This window comes from Mus pahari, chromosome 3, assembly GCF_900095145.1.
Source record: "Mus pahari chromosome 3, PAHARI_EIJ_v1.1, whole genome shotgun sequence".
Taxonomy (NCBI): domain Eukaryota; kingdom Metazoa; phylum Chordata; class Mammalia; order Rodentia; family Muridae; genus Mus; species Mus pahari.
The window spans coordinates 133,114,852-133,134,380 of record NC_034592.1 but is presented as its reverse complement, the minus strand read 5'-3'; the positions used below and the strand labels follow the sequence as shown (position 1 = coordinate 133,134,380).

The following is a 19,529-nucleotide window of genomic DNA, read 5'->3' as shown; positions in this document are numbered from 1 at the left end:
TAAATGCCAGGTAGATGGCTAAAGGGTGTGTTATTTAGGAAATGATAAGGGAAAACAAATACATGTTCACTTACCTATGGGCTTTAGAAATATTTATGATTTATGGTTGAGTGGATCAATCTACAGACTGGGAACAAAACAGAAAGAAGGCGGGCCATGAATAAAGGGGAACTTCTTTAATCTAGCTGAAGCTCCCACTAATTTCTAAACAAAGTAAGTGATGGTAGTGAGTTCTAGTTCTTAGGTGACTAAAGTCTCACGCAAACTAAAGCAACAAAAGTCTTCATGGGGGCTGAAGGGATGGCTCAGTTGTTAAGAGCGCAGACTGCTCTTCCAGAGGTCCTGAGTTCAAATCCCAGCAACCACATGGTGGCTCACAACCATCTGTAATGGGATCAGATGCCCTCTTCTGGTTTGTCTGAAGACAGCTACAGTGTACTTATATATAATAAATAAATAAACCTTAAAACAAACAAACAAACAAAGAATGCTCACTTGAAGTTCAAGCATACCTGGTAGCATTTTTTTTAAAAAAAAATCTTCATGGGTTTCTCTCTCACCCTTACGTCTTTAATCTACCTGGAAGTGTTTTTCCTCTAAGCCAAAAGGTTGAGGCCCAGATTAATTTTTCCCTCTATAGACAATAAATAATTGTCCAGTGTCTTATCAGAGAACCCCCTTCCCCACCCCCGTGAGCTATTGTGAAATGTTTCCCCTATCCTCCAATGTAAACTTCTGCTCCTGGAGGCTCCTATCTGCGGGTTGATTCTATAAGAGTGCACACACAGACTGCTTCGTATCCTGTCCTGATGGGTGATCACTTAAGGCTGGGTTTTCAATGTCCCCCAATGGCTACGTATAAAAGGCTCTGCTGCCAGCCAGTGGCACATTGGAGAGACGTTGAGAGGTAGAGTCTAGTGGAAGGGACTTAGGTCCCTGGAATTGTGCCCTTGCCGGGGTTTTAGGCTCTTGCCCTTCCTTTCTTCCCGTCCACTATGAATTAGGCAAGCTCCTCGGCCATGTACTCAGGCTCAGAACAAGGGGCTAAGCGACTATGCAGTGAAAACTTTGAAACTCTGGGTCAAATTAAACCCTTCCCATATGTTGATGGCCTCAGGTTGCTTTTTGTTGTTTGTTTGTTTGTTTGTTTTTATGGTCATTGTGACAAGCTGGTTAACAGGCTAACAGGATCCACCTTTAGGAGACTCCTTGAGCGCTGCTGAAGTTAGGTCACTGGAGAACTCCGAGATCCTATCCTACTCTCAGATGACCTTTGGCTTTCCTTTAAGGGATCCTGAAACGTTAGATTGGAGATCCTGAGCCGTCCAGTTTTCTTACTTTAGTTCCCACCTTTGTTATTTTGTTGACAAAACAAGAACCATACTTCTGATAAACAGGCAAGTAAAATCTGGTCTGGAGGGCAGCTCCTCTCAAGCACCACAGCCTGGGCTGAAGAAACAGATATTCTCAAATTTCTATGGAGTTTACCGGTCCTCAAGCTTACAAGTTCATGTAGGGGAAAAAGCGTTAGGATCCGGTTTATCATAAATGGCACACTGGCGCCACCTACTGGCAGATACTGCATGCATGCATCTACTCTGTCCATTGCAAAGCCATATGTATATCATTAGAGAAATTTTCTGTCCTTTTCTACCCAGCCCTCCCAGTTGCCCTCACACCACCAGTCTTGTTTTCTCTCTGTTCTCTGATATCTGCACAGGCTTTGAAATGTCTTGGTTTCCAAGTGTGGTCCATCTTGATTTTATTCGGTCTCATATTGACATTTCAGGATTTCTCTTTCATTCCCTTCCAACAAAGTACCCTCTATTCTTTGTTGGAAAGGTAAAAGTGGGCTTCTTGTTAGCATTGACCTCTCTCTGCTTCCAGACCGCAGACAAAATGTGACGTGTTGCTTCACACTCCTGCTGTCAAGCCTTCCCTGGCATGATGGACCTTGCCCTCAAACTATGAGCCAAAACCGAACCCTTCTTTCTTTAAGACTTTTTTGTTCGTTTGTTTTTACAGGCATTGATCACAGCAACAAGAAAAGTATCCAACAGTGGTCATTTCAACAGATATTGGTTGTTATCCATAGTTACTGTGTTGTGCAGTGGGCCTATTGCTACTACTGCGTCAACTTAGTCATTTACTTTTATCAGCATGCGTGTGTGTCTGTTTATGTGTGTGTCTCTGTGTTTGTGTGTATGTCTATATGTGTCTCTGTGAGTATATGTGTGTGTCTCTGCGTCTGTGTGTATGTGTCACTGTGTGTGTGTCTGTCTCTGTGTATATATATATACATATATATATATACATATATATATGTGTGTGTGTGTGTATGTCTGTGTGTGTCTTTGTGTGTGTGTCTGTCTTTGTGTCTGTGTGTATATGTGTGTCTATCTCGGTGTCTCTGTATGTATATGTGTGTCTCTGTGTCTCTGTGTATATGTGTGTGTGTCTCTGTGTGCATATGTGTGTGTGTGTGTCTGTCTGTGTCTGTCTCTATGTATATGTGTGTCTGTGTGTCTGTGTGTCTCTGTGTGTGCATGTTTTGCGTTTCCTGCCATGCTTAGTTTCTTAGTTAACATCTGTGTTTTCCTCTTTCCATCATTCAGTTTCCTCCATTTCTCCCTCTGCTAGATTAGAAGTTATACATTCTGTATTGCATGTGGCTGATCTCACTTAACTATTAAATGAGATTAGAACTCCTCAAATAGTGAAAGGATTCTAGGAAGTTGCCTCTGACTTGTCACCTTTTATGCTCATGTTGCCCAGGATTTTGCCTGTATCTTGTTTTTCTTAGCCCCATGGCCATGGCAGGCATTTCCTGTCACTAACATTTGTTTATATTCACCCACTGGTGAGACACTGAAAATATGTCTCATAGGTATTCTGTAGAGGTGAAACTGTCCACTATATAAGATACATCTATCTTTCTAAGGTTGACACCAATCCCCATTCCTGGGTTGGAAGTCTGTCTTTTTTAGTTTTATAACAACAACATTGTTAGATACTTTGCCTAGGAGTAAGTGATGGTGTACAATGTATTTAGCCTGCTTGGACTCTGTGTGTGTCCATGATTTTTGAAGTCTTTCATTGATAGCAGAAATGTTGCAGTTTAACTCAACTTCTCTGTGTTCTCTTTTCTGGAAACTCTATATGTGTGTGTGTCCTACATTCTGTGTCTTGTGTCCTCTTTTCCAAAGTTTCTATCTTTTTGACTCTGCTATATATTCTTCTTTGATGGGGGAAATTTATTTAGCTCATAGTTACTGATCGGATAGAGTTAGGGCATGTTCCTTAATACTATTTTATTTTATTTTATTTTTATTTTTTATTTTTTGGTTTATTTTTTGGTTTTTCGAGACAGGGTTTCTCTGTGTAGCCTTGGCTGTCCTGGAACTCACTTTGTAGACCAGACTGGCCTCGAACTCAGAAATCTGCCTGCCTCTGCCTCCCGAGTGCTGGGATTAAAGGCGTGTGCCACCACGCCTGGCTCTAATCCTATTTTATAATCTCTACCTTATTATCCTTATTTGTTTTTTTTCCCCATTACACCTACTCTTTTATTGTTGTATTGCTGTTACTGTTGTTGCTGTTGTTGTTGCTGTTGCTGCTGTTGTTGCTGTTGCTGTTGTTGCTGTTGCTGCTGTTGCTGTTGNTNTTGTTGTTGCTGTTGCTGCTGTTGTTGCTGTTGCTGTTGTTGCTGTTGCTGTTGCTNTTGTTGTTGCTGTTGCTGCTGTTGTTGCTGTTGCTGTTGTTGCTGTTGCTGTTGCTGCTGTTGCCGCTGTTGTTGCTGCTGTTGCTGTTATTGTGTGTCTCTGGCTGGCCTGGAACTTGATATGTAGATGACGCTGACCTCAAACTCATAGGGATCTGTCTGCTTCTGTTTCTGCCCCTCACATGTGAGGATTAAAGGTGTGAGACATCGCACACGGCCACTCGTAGGTTTTCTTGTTCGTTTGGTGTTTGAGTGCTGCTGTGAAGCCTAGGCTGGACTTCAGCTCCCAGGCTTAAGCGATCCTCGGGTCTCAGCATCCTGAACAGTTGGCCCTGCTTAGCTTTGCTCTCTTTTTGTTCCTGTTTACAAACCTTTGCTCCAATCCTTTCACTGATTGGCGTAGAAGTTCTGTATGGTTTTTAGTTTTCTAAGAGTTATGCATTCGCTCACTTTCACCTACAAACATGTTTCTGCCTGCATCTAGAGCAGGGCAGTCATATCATGCCTTCATCTAGGAAAGGCCTCTGGAGTGCTGCTTCTCTGCGACTTTCAGCCAAAAGCCTGAAGGTTTCCCTGCTCATCTGTGCCCTTCTCAAGCTGCTTCCAACTTCTGCACCCCCCCTCTCTCTCAAGTCTTATTCATTTATTTTATTTATATGAGTGTGTTACCTGTATGTACACCTGCATACCAGAAGAGGGCTTTAGCCCCCAGTTTAAATGGCTGTGAGCCACCATGTGGTTGCTGGGAACTGAACTCAGGACCTCCGGAAAAACAGGCAGTGCTCTTAATTGCTGAGCCACTTCTCCAGCCCTCCCTGTAAGAATCCTGAGCTACACATTTTCTTTCTTTCTACTGTACTTACCTGCCACCTGCTGGGGGCTTTTCCTCCAGTTTCGTTTCTTTTTTCTTTTCTTTCTTTCTTTTTCTTTTCTTTTCTTTTCTTTTTTTTTTTTTTTTTTTGGTTTTTCGAGACAGGGTTTCTCTGTGTAGCCCTGGCTGTCTGGAACTCACTTTGTAGACCAGGCTGGCCTCGGATTCAGAAATCTGCCTGCCTCTGCCTCCCGAGTGCTGGGATTAAAGGCGTGCGCCACCACGCCTGGCTCTCCAGTTTCTTTTTAATCTGGGAGTTCATGTGTCTTAATTTATCATATTTTTAAAGTAAATATAGGGGCTGGTGAGATGGCTCAGTGGCTAAGAGCACCCGACTGCTCTTCCGAAGGTCCTGAGTTCAAATCCCAGCAACCACATGGTGGCTCATAACCATCCATAACAAGATCTGGCGCCCTCTTCTGGAGTGTCTGAAGACAGCTACAGTGTACTTACATATAATAAATAAGTAAATCTTTAAAAAGTAAATATAATTATTCATTCATAAAATGAAATCTACTTATTAACTAAATAAATTTTATATACCCAATTGACCAAATTAACTGTATGTCTTGAACATTAAAAAAAAAAATAGATCCTGAGGTGAGAACTATGAAACTGTCTTTGCTGGGTGTCCTGTGTTCATGAACTATTTTAAGAGACCGTCCTCGGGGCATGCAGTATTGAGGTAGTTCTGGACTTCTTTCCATGGTGCCAGCCTTTAAGAAATGTCTTATGTTCCGGTTGATTTGTCCAGGGGCAGATTACAGGCAGAGTTGCCTACAGAGGACAGAAATAGCTTTGGAGGCAAGGGTAGACTTCTGCCACCTGGTGGCAGTGTTGGTCAGTTTTACAATTCCCTGAGGTCTACATTGTTGCCACTCTGTTTTGCTCCTGATCAGCAAACACACATCCTCTTGGGATTCTCAGCTGAGGTCCTCAGGGCTGAGCCATGTTTAATCACTCGCTGACTGTCCAGAAAATCAGCAGGTATTTTCTGGCTCATCCTTGCCTGTGATCTGTCTTCAAGTCACACCTGCCCTATAGATCTTCCTCCTTGGGTCTTGGCTGAGAGGTTGGGAGGCCCAAAATTGCTGAGACTGTAGCCAGATGTTGTGATGGCAGTTGTAGTTTGCCTTTCCGGCTTGGGGGCAGGACACTGACCTGATAGTTCGGATCTGCTAGAATTCCATTCTCTGAGTCACCTTCTTCTTTTGTCGTCTCTTGCCATGGGGGGGCCCAGGAACCTTGGAACTTGCTGCAGGAACAAATCTTCAAGAAGAGTCTATCTGAAAGAATGAACTTGGTCCAAGACCACTTGGGGGGCAGGAGGTAGGATGGGGTGCAGGAAGTGCTGGGACCTTTAACTCAGAAAAAGAATGGATGGATCCAGGCTTCTGCATAAGGACATCCCCAAGACAAAAGTGAAGGTCTTGAGTGAGATTAGGCACAGGATTTGGGGAGACATTCAGGTCCTCAGAAAAAGAGCATGACATTTTAAGAGTGTTGTGGGACCATAGTGAGCTAATGAGTTCCCATGCACCAAGTGTAGCTCAATGAAAGAATATGTGCTTAGCTTATGCTCCAGCACTAACAACATTAGCGCGTTTTGGTGTTAGCCAGCTTTCGTGATCATGTGGCTGGAGCTAACTGGGGCTGATCCACTATGGAGTACCTCATGCAATGCTCTCAGAACACCCTGGAGCAGAAGTGCGTGAAGATGGGGGAATTCAGCGCCCCCAGGAAGGCATCACACTGAGGCATACCCTCCTGAAGATGCTTCTGTTTTTCACTTCCTCCTCTCGATGGTCAGCTCTTGTCTCCTGTGTATCTGTGTGTCTGCTGGGTTAATCCTGCCGAGTGTAGACAGCTTATACGCACCGCAGTGTTACACCATTAGACCCTGGGCCTGCTGCGGTTGGGTAGGGACCATCAGGCCTCCACTGCCAAAGGGCACGCTTATACAGAGCAGCTCCACACTTCCATGTCATCACTGAGTCTGTGAGAAATGAGAAGTCACCCAGAACGCCGGCTTCTGGCTCTCTCCTTTAACCCTTTTCAATGCTCTGTCTGTCACGGACTCCCCGTTTCAGTTTTGCTTTGCATCCTCATGCTCTGAACAGGCATCATGACCTCATTGAGTGCAAGGCCTCTGCCTGCTGGATGCCCCTCAGCTCTGACAGTGTATACAGGAGGGCCCTATAGATCTCCTATAAGTGTCAATTGAAAGAAGTGTGAGATGTGGGAGTGGTGGATAAATAAGGAGACACGGGTATAGGAAGTAGGGGTTTTAGAGGGTCTTTGGGGGCCACTGACTTGACAGTGAAAGGATTTGGTGACTCCATGCTAGGCCTTAATAATGAAAGAGGGTCCTTAATAAATCCACTTCCAACCAAAATGTTTTTACTATTTATTTAGTTTCTCACTGTACTGGAATCCAGAGCTTCTTGTGCCTGTCAAGTGACCCACTCCTGGGCTATATCCTCAGCCGGAGACTGGTTCTTTTATTATGTGAGCATCACAGGAGGCCATTCTTTTTGCCTGGGCACAGTAGAAAAGCCAAAAAACAAACAAACAAACAAACAAAAACAAAAACAAAAAAACAAAAAAACAAAAAAACAAAAAACACCAGAGTTGTAAGGATGCCTCAGTCTGTGAAGTGTTTGCTTCACAAGCACAAAGACACGGGCTTGGTCCCAAGAACCCACAAAAATGCCAAGCATAGTGGTGGGTACTGTGTGTGCTTGTAATGTCAGGGCTCGGGAGACAGAGACGGGCTTGCTGGTCAGCTAGTCTACCCTAATTCATAAGCTCCGGGTCAATGAGGATCTGTGTCTCAAAGGAGGTAGATGATGCTCCTGACGATGACAGCTGTTATCCTCTGGCCTGGACATGCAGACTTGTATATATTCACCACTCACACATGACTGTGCACATGTGCACACTCCCAAACCCACACACAAATAGATAGAGTATCTTCAGAGGAACAGAGAGCAAACACCCATGTGTCCCATGTTCTCAGTGGAGCTGGTGATGAAGTTCCATCCACATTCTTCCTTGCACAGGACAGGAGGCTGGGCGGGGGCTTGGGTTGAGCCACTGCTCTCTATTCCTGTCTCTACAAGAAAAGTGATTTTGAAATGATGATCTGCCTTTTGACCATTGTCTCTGCTTTCTTCAGTTCTTCTCTGTCTTCCCAACCCACTTCCTCTGCCTGGTCTGTTGGAACACTTGGTATATTTCATGGGATAGTTTGAAGACCAAGGATTGAAAATAAAGTCGGTTGAGATCTTTGAATGGTTGTGATTTTTTTCTTTTTCTTTTTTTAACCTCTCTTTATGACATGAGATGGGAGCCATGAAAGCCAAGGCAAACGAGTGGTAGAGGTGAGCACCCCTGGGAATTGCCCAATAAGCCCTTGAGGCCCGGAGTTACCAATGACCCCTGCCCAGTTCCTGGACTTGGGTGTGAGAACAAGTGCATCAAGCTTCAGGGCTTGAAGGCTCAGGAATAACGCTGCTAGGACCAGTGCTGAGATGAAAGACAAACCCTACACTCCCTTCCTGCAGCCTGCACCCTGAGGCTTCCAGCCCCGGATCCTACTGACTTCAAATTCAGGCTGTAACCTCCAGGAAAGCAACCTGTGGACCCAGGGCTGGGTAAGGCTCACCCTTCCGGTTTCAGAGGGACAACCTCAGCCTTAGGCTGTGACACTCTGGAGGAAGGGCCCCATGTGGCCTCTTAGCTTGGCAGTAGACAGTGCAGTTCTGCCCAATCTGGCTGATTCTGCTTCATGTACATATCCAGATTGAAGAGGAAACAGGAACTGGGTGGTGTGTCTTTATTTGGAAACAGGCAGAGGCAGAGTTGTAGCCCAGAGTCATGGTGCATGGTAAGCACGCAGAAGACCTCGGGTTTAATTCTTAGTGAAAAATTGGAGGGGGTGGGGGGAAAATACATTTCTTAGGAAGCAAAGATAATAGAAAGGTACACTCCCCACGCATCCCATGGCAATCGTAGAAAAGCCTCTACACTGTCTCATACACTTGTTTTAACAAACAGCTACTATGCATGCATTACGTGCCAGGAAGATTCTGGGTGTCGGAGACACAATCCCAAACACAGAAGCTGGCATCTTCCCCCATCCCAAGACGTCCCAGCTTTCAAGAAGAGAGAGAAGTATATAAAGAGCTTATATACATGGGCTACCGAGCACAGTGAAGTCAGAAGTCGGACATGGGTGTGAACATCGAGGTGATGCGTCCATGAGGGTGACAGAACAGAGCTGTGGACGAAGGGAGTTGGAAGAGGTCTGAAGGAAGTGGAGGGAGGAGGTCTACATGGGTCTCTAGGACAAAGAGACCCAGGTGAGAGAAGTAGTCTGTGCAAAGTCCTGAGGCAGGAGTGTGCCTGCTGTTCGGAGGTCAGGAGGCCGGTGTGGCTGCTGACTGAGAAAGTGACAGTGGAGAAAACACCCGTAGGAGGCGGGCCTGGATCAAGTAGACCCCTCTTCAATCTTATCTCCCTCCCTTCTTTCTCTTCTCTTTTCCTATTGGAAACAAAGTCTTGCTGTGTGGTACAGCTAGCAAGGGATCTTCCTGCCTCAGATTCCCAAGTACCTGGGACTATACGCATAAACCTCTGCCCCGGGCATTTCTCATATTTGACTGTATACATATGGCTTCTGGGGATGTGGTAAATGCAGGTCGTGAAGCACAAAGCCTGCCGTGGGGCCCAGCAGTTGGTATGTCTCTGCTGCCTGGAAGATGCCCACGAGGTAAAGTCCATGGACAGCTCTTCCAGTGTGAGGGATGAGCCTTGCTGGGTAGGGTACTGGGGAAGAAAGGCATAGAGGGGACACTGCCTTGTTCCGAGTGCAGACAGACCTCACCTGATCTTTGTTTTCTTTTTCTATCCTACTTTTCCTTTCTTTTCTTTCTTTCTTTTTTCTCCCTGATGCTGGGGATGGAACCCAGGTCCTTACACATGCTAGGCAATAGCTCTACCACTGAGCCAGAGCTGCAGTAGCTTTACCACTGAGCCACAGTTGCAGATAGCTCCAGCCCTTAACCTTTGCTCTTAAAGAAACTGCATTGGCTGATTAGGCCATACAGGAAAACAGTGGACACAACTGCAAGCCCATTAAATAATTTTTTTTTTTTTTAAAAAAAGCTAAGTAGGTTAAGATGGGGGATGAGTGGTGGTGGGGTGGGGGAGGGGCTATTATTCTGAAGGTGACCCCTGGGGTACTTGCTGATAGGTTGCTAGTACCATGTGTGAGAGAAGAGTCTAGGTTGACAAGGGTATATGCCACTTGAACAATGAGAAAATGTATTCACCTTCTTTCATCTGGAAGGCCAGTGTTTGAGAAAGAGGTTTCAGGATGTGGTATATTTAAGAGGTTGATTAGACATTTATATAGGGGCTGGGGCTGCTGCGCTCAGTTGGTACACTATTTGGCTAGAATGCTTGAAGCCCTAGGTTTGGTTCCCAATATCCCATATACAAAGTATGGTGACACATCTGCGTAATACACAAGAAGTTCGGGTAGGGAGGAGGATTAGAAGTTCAAGGTCATTCAAGTCTGAGGCTGGCACTGTCTCAGAAAACCAAACCCAAAATCTAACATTTGAATATGGGCTGAAACTGGAGGAAAGGTTCCGGTTACAGGTTCCAGCTTGAAAGACAAGGGCTAACCCTCATCTCCAGGGGACCTGGAGGGAAAAGTGGAGGGTTGAGAACTGACACTCCAGCACTTAGAAGGCAAGGAGAGAGAAGACAATGCGTGTGGGGGATGAGACTTAGGAACTGGTAAAGGGAAGGCCTCACGTTTTAGGAGTCGTTTTTTGTGGCAGCTAGCTACAGCTGAGTAATAAAATTCAGACTATTTGAGACTTCCTCCAACCTCGAAAATCACTAGGAAGGTCTTTTGTGCTCAGGGTGAGGCTCCATACCTGGTATAGAGCAGCCAAGGTGGATTCACCTCCGTCCAGAGCCGTTCCTGGTTGTGGGCTGGTGCAATTCAGTCTCTCTGTGGGTTCTTTGCCCCCAGAAGGCAGGACCAACTCCCTCACACGATGGCAGCTGGGAAACAGCCAACCAACCAACCAACCAAAAAAAGAGGCAGCACTCAGGGTTCTCTCCACACAGCTTCCGCATCTAGCCGGACCGTCAAAGCGTCACTTCTGCCATGGCCTCTGGAGTAAAAGCTAGGGGTGTCAACTAGCCCAGATCCTCATCCTTTTAGAGGGTTGTACATGCTGGCACTAGAACTCAGGGCCTGTGCATGCTAGGCAGGTGTTTTGTCTCGGAGCCACACCCCCAACTCAGCCTCCTTGTCTTGATGGAGCAGGAAATGCCAAGTACACGCTGGAGGAGGACATGGTGGTGGGTATCTCTCAGACCACCTGGCAGAGTCCACCCTTTCTCTTACGTATAGCTTTATGTGCTCAGCTAAACTCGGGATTTGATGGTCTAGTCGGGGGTACTGGGTGCTAGGCTTCCTCCTCCATCGGCAGCCACGTGCTCTTTTATAAGTCTCTTTTTATTAGCTTGACAGCTTCCTTATTTATTCGAGCACGATGTAACCTTCTGTTTTACATTGTTTTGTTTCTGGCCCTAGCCAAGCTTTTGGGTTGATTTCTTAAGGTGCAGACTAGCAATGTTGTCCAGGCTACTCTCAAACTCGTGGTGTGATCTTTTTGCCTCAGACTTGGAAATAGCTGGGACCCCAGTGTGCACCACTGTGCCCGACTTACCTAACTTTTGAATTAAGGACAAGTGCTTGGCTGAGGGCAGGGCATATGCCTGTGCTAGCTGTTGGCACCGCATTCTTCCTCAGCAGCTTACCCCTCCAAGGAAACTACCTATCTGCCACTGTCACAGCCAACAGGAAAAAGTCTTTGCCAGCCGGAAGAACTCCACAAACCAGTTTTCCAAAGTCTCTGGCCTCTAGTGTTTATTTTTTATTATTTATTCACTTCTTAAGTATTTGGGAGAGACACATTTCTTTTTTCTCTTGATTATTCAGTAACAACAACTTCAACTTCATGGCGGAGCTGATGGTCAAAACGAGGCCTGATGTGCTGTGGACATTGATTTATTCTTTCCCATAGCTTTCCATCACCTGGAATCAGTGAAGGGTCCCAAGGTAAGAAGTGGTACCTGCCCCGGCAGAGGTCAGCAGCTAGTAACCAAAATATTGTTACTGGACTCAGGCCTTCATAGCACCTCCTTCCCTGTTTGAAGGCCCCCAGGCTTGCTCATCAGTCGTTTAGCCCGCTGCGGGTGAGTTATGTGTGCGTGTCATGGTTGTACAGGCCTGCACCACTGGGAGAGGACTTTACTCTCAGAAGGTTTCCTAAGGAGGAAAGCTTTGACTTCAGTCTATGGAATGCTGAACCGACTGGCGGTTCATCCACACCGTCTGTGAGCTGCTTAGCTCTTAGGACCACTTAGTCGCATTCCGAATCTATTTATCCTATCTCAAAGCGCTGCCAGCGTCCCAGGTCCGGGGGCTGGGCCAACCGTGTACTTGCACTTCTGTCGCAAGCCGGAAAGTTATCTGGTCTGTAAAAAGAGATGGCAGAAACCTAGGAAACTGAAGCCTAGAGCGCGGGCTAGCTTGAAACTAGGCGCACAACAGAACCTAGTCCTACCCACCTCCCCGAGGGGAGAAGAGGTGGGAAGGGGCAGGCTCAAGGAAGCTGCTTCACCCGAGAAGTAGAGGGTGGTGGCCGCGGGGGCGGAGCCGGGGCGGGGCCGTGGAGACTCTTAGGGGCGCCCAGGCTCCCGCACCCGCGTGGGGCGTCGGGCGAGATGGCGGCGCGCAGCCTCGGCAGCAATGTGGGGCGACTGCTGCGTGGCCTGCAAGGGCGCTCTGGACAATCGGGGTGGTCGCTGAGCTTGTACCGCTCGACCGCCACCCGACTCCCGGGCTGCGGACCTGCAGCAGCGCAGCCAGGCTCCTACTCGGCGTTGAGCGCTCAGGCAGCCCAGGAGCCGGCCGCCTTCTGGGGACCGCTGGCCCGTGACACACTAGTTTGGGACACTCCTTACCATACTGTCTGGGACTGCGACTTCAGGACGGGCAAGATCGGCTGGTTCCTGGGAGGCCAGTTGAATGTGTCTGGTGAGTGTCTTGCTGGGTCCAGCTCAGTTTCCGGAGGCCCCAGTCAGTAGCAGCTGCCCCCAGGCCTTGGCTCTTTTCTCCAGAATGCTTCACCACCCACTCTGATCCTTGGGCCACGTCACTTTGTTCTGTATCCCACCGGGTCCAGAGACTGCAGCTGGCGAAGCAGCAGTTACCCTCCCAAATCTGCAGCGCAGTCTCTAGCAGGAAACTGGGGATACCCGGTGTCTACCCTAACACAGATTCTAGCGGGCTGTCTTCAGACTTTAGTCTTGGGGATTCCCAGCGTGGTGGGCACAAAGCTTACGACCCCAGATAGGCCTAGATGGAGAGAGCCCATGCTCCAAGAGCCCAGGCTTTTCTGCTCAGGGCCCCCAGCTCAGCAGGGTAAACGCAGAGTAGGTAGGTTGCTACAGGCAGCTGCGGGTGCTAGGGCTCGAGGCTCCCCTGAGGACAAACCCTGCAGTGTAAACAGAGCCTTGGTGGGTGCAGGAAGAAGAAAGTGTCAGCCCCTGGGAGGGAACTGCTTATCTCCTCCCGTTGGGGCATGTGGGCAGGAAGTTCTGGGTCTAAGAACTGCACCTCCAAAACAACCGTCTACAGTGTCAAAGGCAGGTGTAACCTCAGCTCTCCGGAGTCAAGAGGAGCTGAACTCAAAAGCCAGCTTGGACTATGTACCAGCCTCCCCCTTGATCTCTAAATGAGACACATCAGTCACTCTGTCAGTTTTCTGATGAGCCCGGATTCTGCTGAGGCTGGAGGCAGGGAAATACACAGAGGCACTGAGAACTGAAGGAGGCGCTGGACTGAGAAGGACTGGACAGACAGGCCAAGTCTCTGGTGCACAGCAGAGGGTTGGGAACTTTTGCCTTCCAGTGGGATGGGAGCGAGGGTTGGATGGGTCAGAGATTCGTAAGGAACGAACTGAAGGTCCTCAAGACGAGGGGAGAGTGATGCTGTGTTTAAGGGCCAAAGTTAGAGGTGGAATCTGGTGTTTGCAGTTTCACTATCTCTTCAGCTTTGGTGCACCTCAATCTCCCCATTTGTAAAATGGGGAAGCAATACTCACCTCTTATGCTGTCTGTGCTGCAGTGCTGGGGGGTGGGGATACCGAACCTGTCCAGACTTACTGGTGATCAATAAGCTGGAGCAGTTCTGATTTAATATATTCAGAAATTATAGTGTCTCTATTTTTTTTAAGCACAAAACTTTAAAGAAACTTTGTACCATTCATCCCCCCCCCCCATATTGTATATCACTTGGCAAGTTTAATCTAAATGAGTCTCTTACTAGATAAGTGTTGCCTTTAGACTTGAGTCAGCAAATTCTTGAACTTGGGTTTAAGAAGTTCTTGCGTTTGCAGAAAGTGTCCTTCAAGTGAATAAAGCAGTTTGCTGAAGGACGGGGGCAGAAAGTGTGCGGCTTCTTTGGAAACCTCTCCTCACTTAAGAGGTCAAGGCCACTGGGACACCAAACTTGTAACTGATAAGAAGTGGTATCAGCCTTATGGTGAGGCTTGGGTGTGGTCTTCTAGGAATTCTCTGGCCTCTGTTCCACCTTTAGAGCTGTGTGAACCAGACAGAGGCTGAACTTCGCCAAACTGACATGCAAGAAAGCAGCTTCTCCGACGCCTAGCTTCTCCGACGCCTGGTTTCCTATCTGTCAGCAGCATCTCTGCCCTTTGCCCGTTTCTGCAACCCCCAGAGGTTACAGTGTGAACAGGGGACAGACTGACTGCAGCTGCCCTGGGAGCCACTTAGAGAGTTGTTAAGCGGTTGAGCCCTTTGGGCCTGATCTGTTTATGTGTGATAGTGACAACTCGTTCCAAAAATTTGAGTGGCACTGTTACCCTCCCAGTGATCTCCAGACTAATGCTTTTCAGAGGTTCAGACCAATGCTGCTGGACCAGGAAGCTTTTAGAGATGCGAATTCCGGGGGGGGGGGGAGCACTCTAGACTCTTAGGTTTAGAAACTCCGAGGCTGGGCGTCTTCCAGCTGTGATTGACAGGCCCTGCAGGTGCTTGGCACAACGGAGTTTGGCGGTTTCAGCTGGGCCTTTTGAGCTACACTGAGGTCTTAATTCTTACTTCATTGTGCTTCATACGTTTCCTTATATTTGACCTGGAACATTACTGTAGTTACCATTGTTCCATACTCTAATTTAGTAGTGCTGCTGGATAATGACCATTACCCTGAGGTCTTAGGTCAGGACTCTGGACAGGGCCCATGGGGTCTGCTTTCGCCCCTTCTCTGATGCCTCACTTCCTAGTTTGGGGCCTGAGTGGTGCTATGCGTAGAATATGGTTCATCCCCTAAGCTCCTCAGTAAAGTCCCCAATGTCAGCTATTATGAGGGAGGTAGCTAGGATTGGGAGAGGTTATCAGGGCTGAGATAAAGGGTTCTGATCTTGGTGTTTTATAAGAGGGAGTGGCCAGAAGATGTCACATGGATGTCTCATGCCACATGGTGCTCTGCCTCATCTTAGGACACTCGTCAAAGGCGCTACCAGACACAAGCCTTTGAACTTCTAGATATATGAGCTAAATAACTGTTTGTAAAAATGGAGCCATCCTCTGTTATTTCATCACGGTTCCTAAGAACAGATCGTACAGTTGTGATAAATGAAATTTCAGGCTGGGCTCAACCGAAACATGCCCTGCAAACCACACAAAGCTTTTCACAGTATAATGGCTGGGTTCATGGAAGGTTCTGTGTCCTGAGGGTCAAGAGACTCAGGTAGAAATGAAGCTCCTGCTGAGCAGGCTGTCTGGGGTGGGGAGGGGACTAGGTTGCCGTTGTTGCCCTATCAGATGCTGTTCCAGGCACACGCAGCCAGCCGGGGCTCTTGCTAGGATTAGGTGAGATTAAAGCACAGTGCAGCCCTAACCACTCTTGGCTGTTAATTATTAATGAAGCATTTGGGGAAGCAGTGACCTTGGTTCGTCCTTCAGGAGGCTGCTGAGTATTGTGCCCATCTGAAACAGACCCTGTTGTGGGATATTTGATCACACTGTGAACCCTGAGATTGTGTTATTTACAGAAAAAAAAAAAAAAAAGAACTTTGCCTAGTCCTGGTATGACTCTGCCTTTAGCACACACCTTTAATCCTTCTGGCTGGAACACACACTTTTAATCCCAAACAATGAAGGTAAAGTTAGTTTGTAGAAGGAAGCACCCATGTTTGAAACTAACATCTAATTGAGTGGCAGACAAAGTGACCAACTGGAGAAAAATTTGGCGGAATAGATCTGTCCAATTCTCATGAGAAGAGAGAAGAAGGGGAAGCTACTTAAGACAGCAGTGCAGAAAGAGAGAGAGAGAGAGAGAGAGAGAGAGAGAGAGAGAGAGAGAGAGAGAGAGAGAGAGGAAGTTGTACAGAGACAGGTTGCAGAGAGAGAACAAGCTAGACGTAGGCGAAGACAGAACAAGCCAGAGAATGAGGAGGAGCCAGAGAGTCAAACGTCTTACTAAAGTTAGTATGAGGCCAAAGAGAGCAATTCAGTTAGAAACTAAGAGAAGCCAGATTGAATCAGTCATCTTGGAGACGAGTTTGAGCTAGAACAGCGGAGTTTACCAGCCAGCTAGAGTTCAGAAAGAGCTAGAAGTGTGAACTTATTTAGCAGTGAGTCTCAGATCTGCTTTGTAGATCAAGCTGTTCTGGAATGCAGAATTCCTAGTACTGGGATTAAAGGCATATTGCCACTATGCCTGGCTTAAATAAACTAATTTTAACTTTAACTATCTATTGGGAGTCTTCTTGGGTGTTTTTGTTTGGTTGCTTTTTTTTTTTTTTTCCTTTTGGGAATGGAGCCCAGAGTCTCACAGAGGCACTGCCACCGAATGCTACCGAATGCCACCGAATGCCACCAAGGCCCTCTAGATGCCTTAGGAACACTGCACAATAGAAGTCACATTGCTGATGTTTTCCTCGATGGCCGTAACTCAGAGACAAGGCTGACATAATAGCAGATAAAGCTTGTTGAATCTTTTAAGGAACTCCAAATGAAAACGCAGCTACAGTTTCACGAGGCAGAGCTTCTGGAAGAATCTGAATTCTTCTCTGTCGTCAGAAGCATGACTTGCTTTAAATAGCAGCTGCTTCTGGAAAGTTGGCAAATATAGCTTTCGGGACGAAAGTTCACACAGTGTGCCAGGGAAGTTCGCTATTTAAGGAAAGCCATTGTGAATCCTCACGTGCTTACTAATCCCAGCTTCTTTTCATGATGCTTGAAGCTTTGTGTGCTGGATTCAGTTACATTTGAGCTGGGTATGGGGGTGTGTATATTTAAACAACCAATCAGAACGTTTTGGACCAGGGGTGTGGTTTAGTAGTTGTGCAGTTATTTAGCCTGTAGGAAACTCTGCAATCCGTTCCTCGTGCTATAAGGTTGGGGGTGGGAGTTTGAAAATTCCTACATTATTGTGTGCCACATCTTTGTAATAGAAGTAATAACACCTGTAATGTGTGTGTGTGTGTGTGTGTGTGTGTTGTTAATAAAACTAAAAATCTCTGATGCATTAACAAGCATTAATGGAACTGCTTTTAAGGCTGTGTTAGCATCTTGGCTGGGCTGCTGTGTGCTACAGTCACCGAGAAGGAGCCCATGGCTGAGCAGGTACCCTGTTTTTAAGGGCCATATCTCACTCTTAATGATGCCAACATGGAATGGTCCTGTTGTATAGATGGAGACACAAAGGCCCAACCTCAGAAAAAGTGGAAGATGCCCACTGTCATAGCACCCGAGTGGCACAAAGAGATAGATGACAAATCCGCTGTTGGAAGAACTACCACGATGTGCTTTAACATGGTCAGTTGGACAACACTTAGTCTCAGAAAATATATCAAATATCGAAAGCTGGCTTTTATAGCCAGAGAAGGGCTGAGAAATCACAGTAGAGATCAGGAAACTGATTGGCTGTTTCAGCCACATCCCTTGAAAGGTAGGAGCAGGGAGACAGTTCTATGAAAGAAAACAATGGACACCAAGGCTGTGCGCTTCCTTTTCTGCATAAGCACATAGGCCCGGGAACTTCACCACAAGGCACACTGAAAGTTTGGTTTCAACTTTTGTGTCTCTGATCTTGATTTCTCCAAAGGTCCGATGAACAGCCGTGTTTCAGCTTGGTGATATGAACTTTAGCATGAACAATTCCATTTTGGTTTTTAGTCTGGCCTGTGCTAGAGCTTAGACCGGAACAATGGCCTCCTGTTAATTTTGATTTGACAGGGTGAACAAGCGCATCTGTACTGGGGTGATGTGCTCAAGGTATCCACAGGGCAGGTGAAGACAGTCTGTGGCTCTCCACCAGCCCCTGGGAGAGAGGATTCTTACAGCCCCTGTGCTCCTGAATGGGGGACTCTGGTCACAGTACGGAAGTATTGCATGGAGTAGGCCAACTGAGAGGTGGGAGGACAGAGGCTCACTGTGTGCAGGGGACTTGGAAGGCTTAAAGTAGGCAGAGGCAGGCGGATTTCTGAGTTCAAGGCCAGCCTGGTCTACAAAGTGAGTTCCAGGACAGCCAGGGCTATACAGAGAAACCCTGTCTCGAAAAACAAAAACCAAACCAAAACAACAACAACAACAACAACAACAACAAAAACAAACAAAAAAAGGAAGGCTTAAAGTAGGAGGTGGGGTTTGAGCTCTGCCTTCGGTTGTGCTGGGCCCCGGCCCAATTCCTCCTGAAAATGCTTGAAGGTGGAAGGTTCCTGTCTCACTGCCCATTCTTTGGACTGAGTTACTTTTTCTTTTACATGTAGAGGTTTTATATAGGCAGGCAGAGTAGCCTCTGTGTCTTCCTCTCCCCAACCTTCCCTGCCTTCCGTCTCCCCTCTTGCCTCCTTCCTCACTTCCCTTTTCCTTCTCCTCCCTACCTCTTCCCTTCCTCTCTCCTCTCTGCCTCTTGCTCTCCTGTTTCTCCTCTCTGCCTCTTTCCTTTTCTTTTTGCCGCCCCCTTCTTTTCTTCCCTGTAACTGAAGTGGTGGGAGGAATAGTAGCATTTGCTAAAAACCCATTATGAACTTGGAATTGTAGGTCCATAGTTCTGTCAGGACCCATACTGTGATGGCTCTAAGGAATGGATTATTCCGTTGGCATGTTCCTTGGGAACACTGTGACATCCTCAGACCCAATCTCATGACACACTTGTGGGTGGCTAATTCCTATACTCACCCAGAGTCAGGGGTTGCTATGCCACCTTGTGGATTAAAAAGCTGAGACTTAAAGTAAATGACAAGGGCATTGTAGTTAGTGGGTGGCTGGCCTGGAGCCAGACCTGAGGATTTTTTAGGCAGCTGCAGGCTGCCAGCCAATAAGGTATGGCCAGGTGTCATACTGGGCTAGCAAGCACCTTTATAACCCCCACCCCCCCACACACCAGGAAGAGAAAGAAATGGAATCCCCACAAGATCCGGAAGTTTCATATACAGTGATGTACCTGTAAACACACAAGAGTCTGCCACTGAGTGGTTCCAAGACAGGCTGCAGCAGGACTGTTTGCTTGAAATGCATAGTCTCTGCCAGGGGCTGGGGGGACTCACAGCTGTCCAGAACAGCTCCTACTTCCTGCTCTTAACCAGTCCTATCCTGATTCTCCTTCATGACTTTCTGTAGCATTGATTCCCTGGTGACCTTTCCTAACTTGTCATGACCAGTTCAGAGTCACCTCCACCACCACGCAGCTGGGGACATAGCCCTGTGCCAAGGGCTGACTTCTTTGTTGACTGCTTACTAGACATGAAGCCATGATTTTAGGATGAAAACTCTTGGTGTTTGGGCATTTGTGTATACACACACACACACACACAC

General features: G+C 47.1%; 1 protein-coding gene across 1 annotated transcript in view; it reads left to right on the top strand.

The window, feature by feature from the left end:
• Window positions 1-12,251: 12,251 nt before the first annotated feature.
• Window positions 12,252-19,529, top strand: part of Acss1 (acyl-CoA synthetase short chain family member 1) — a 50,199-nt gene continuing 42,921 nt past the window's right edge. The window contains exon 1 of the mRNA XM_021192841.2: window positions 12,252-12,720. Coding sequence (XP_021048500.1) covers window positions 12,408-12,720 — 313 coding nt within the window. The 5' untranslated portion in view covers window positions 12,252-12,407. The remainder of the gene's footprint in view (window positions 12,721-19,529) is intronic.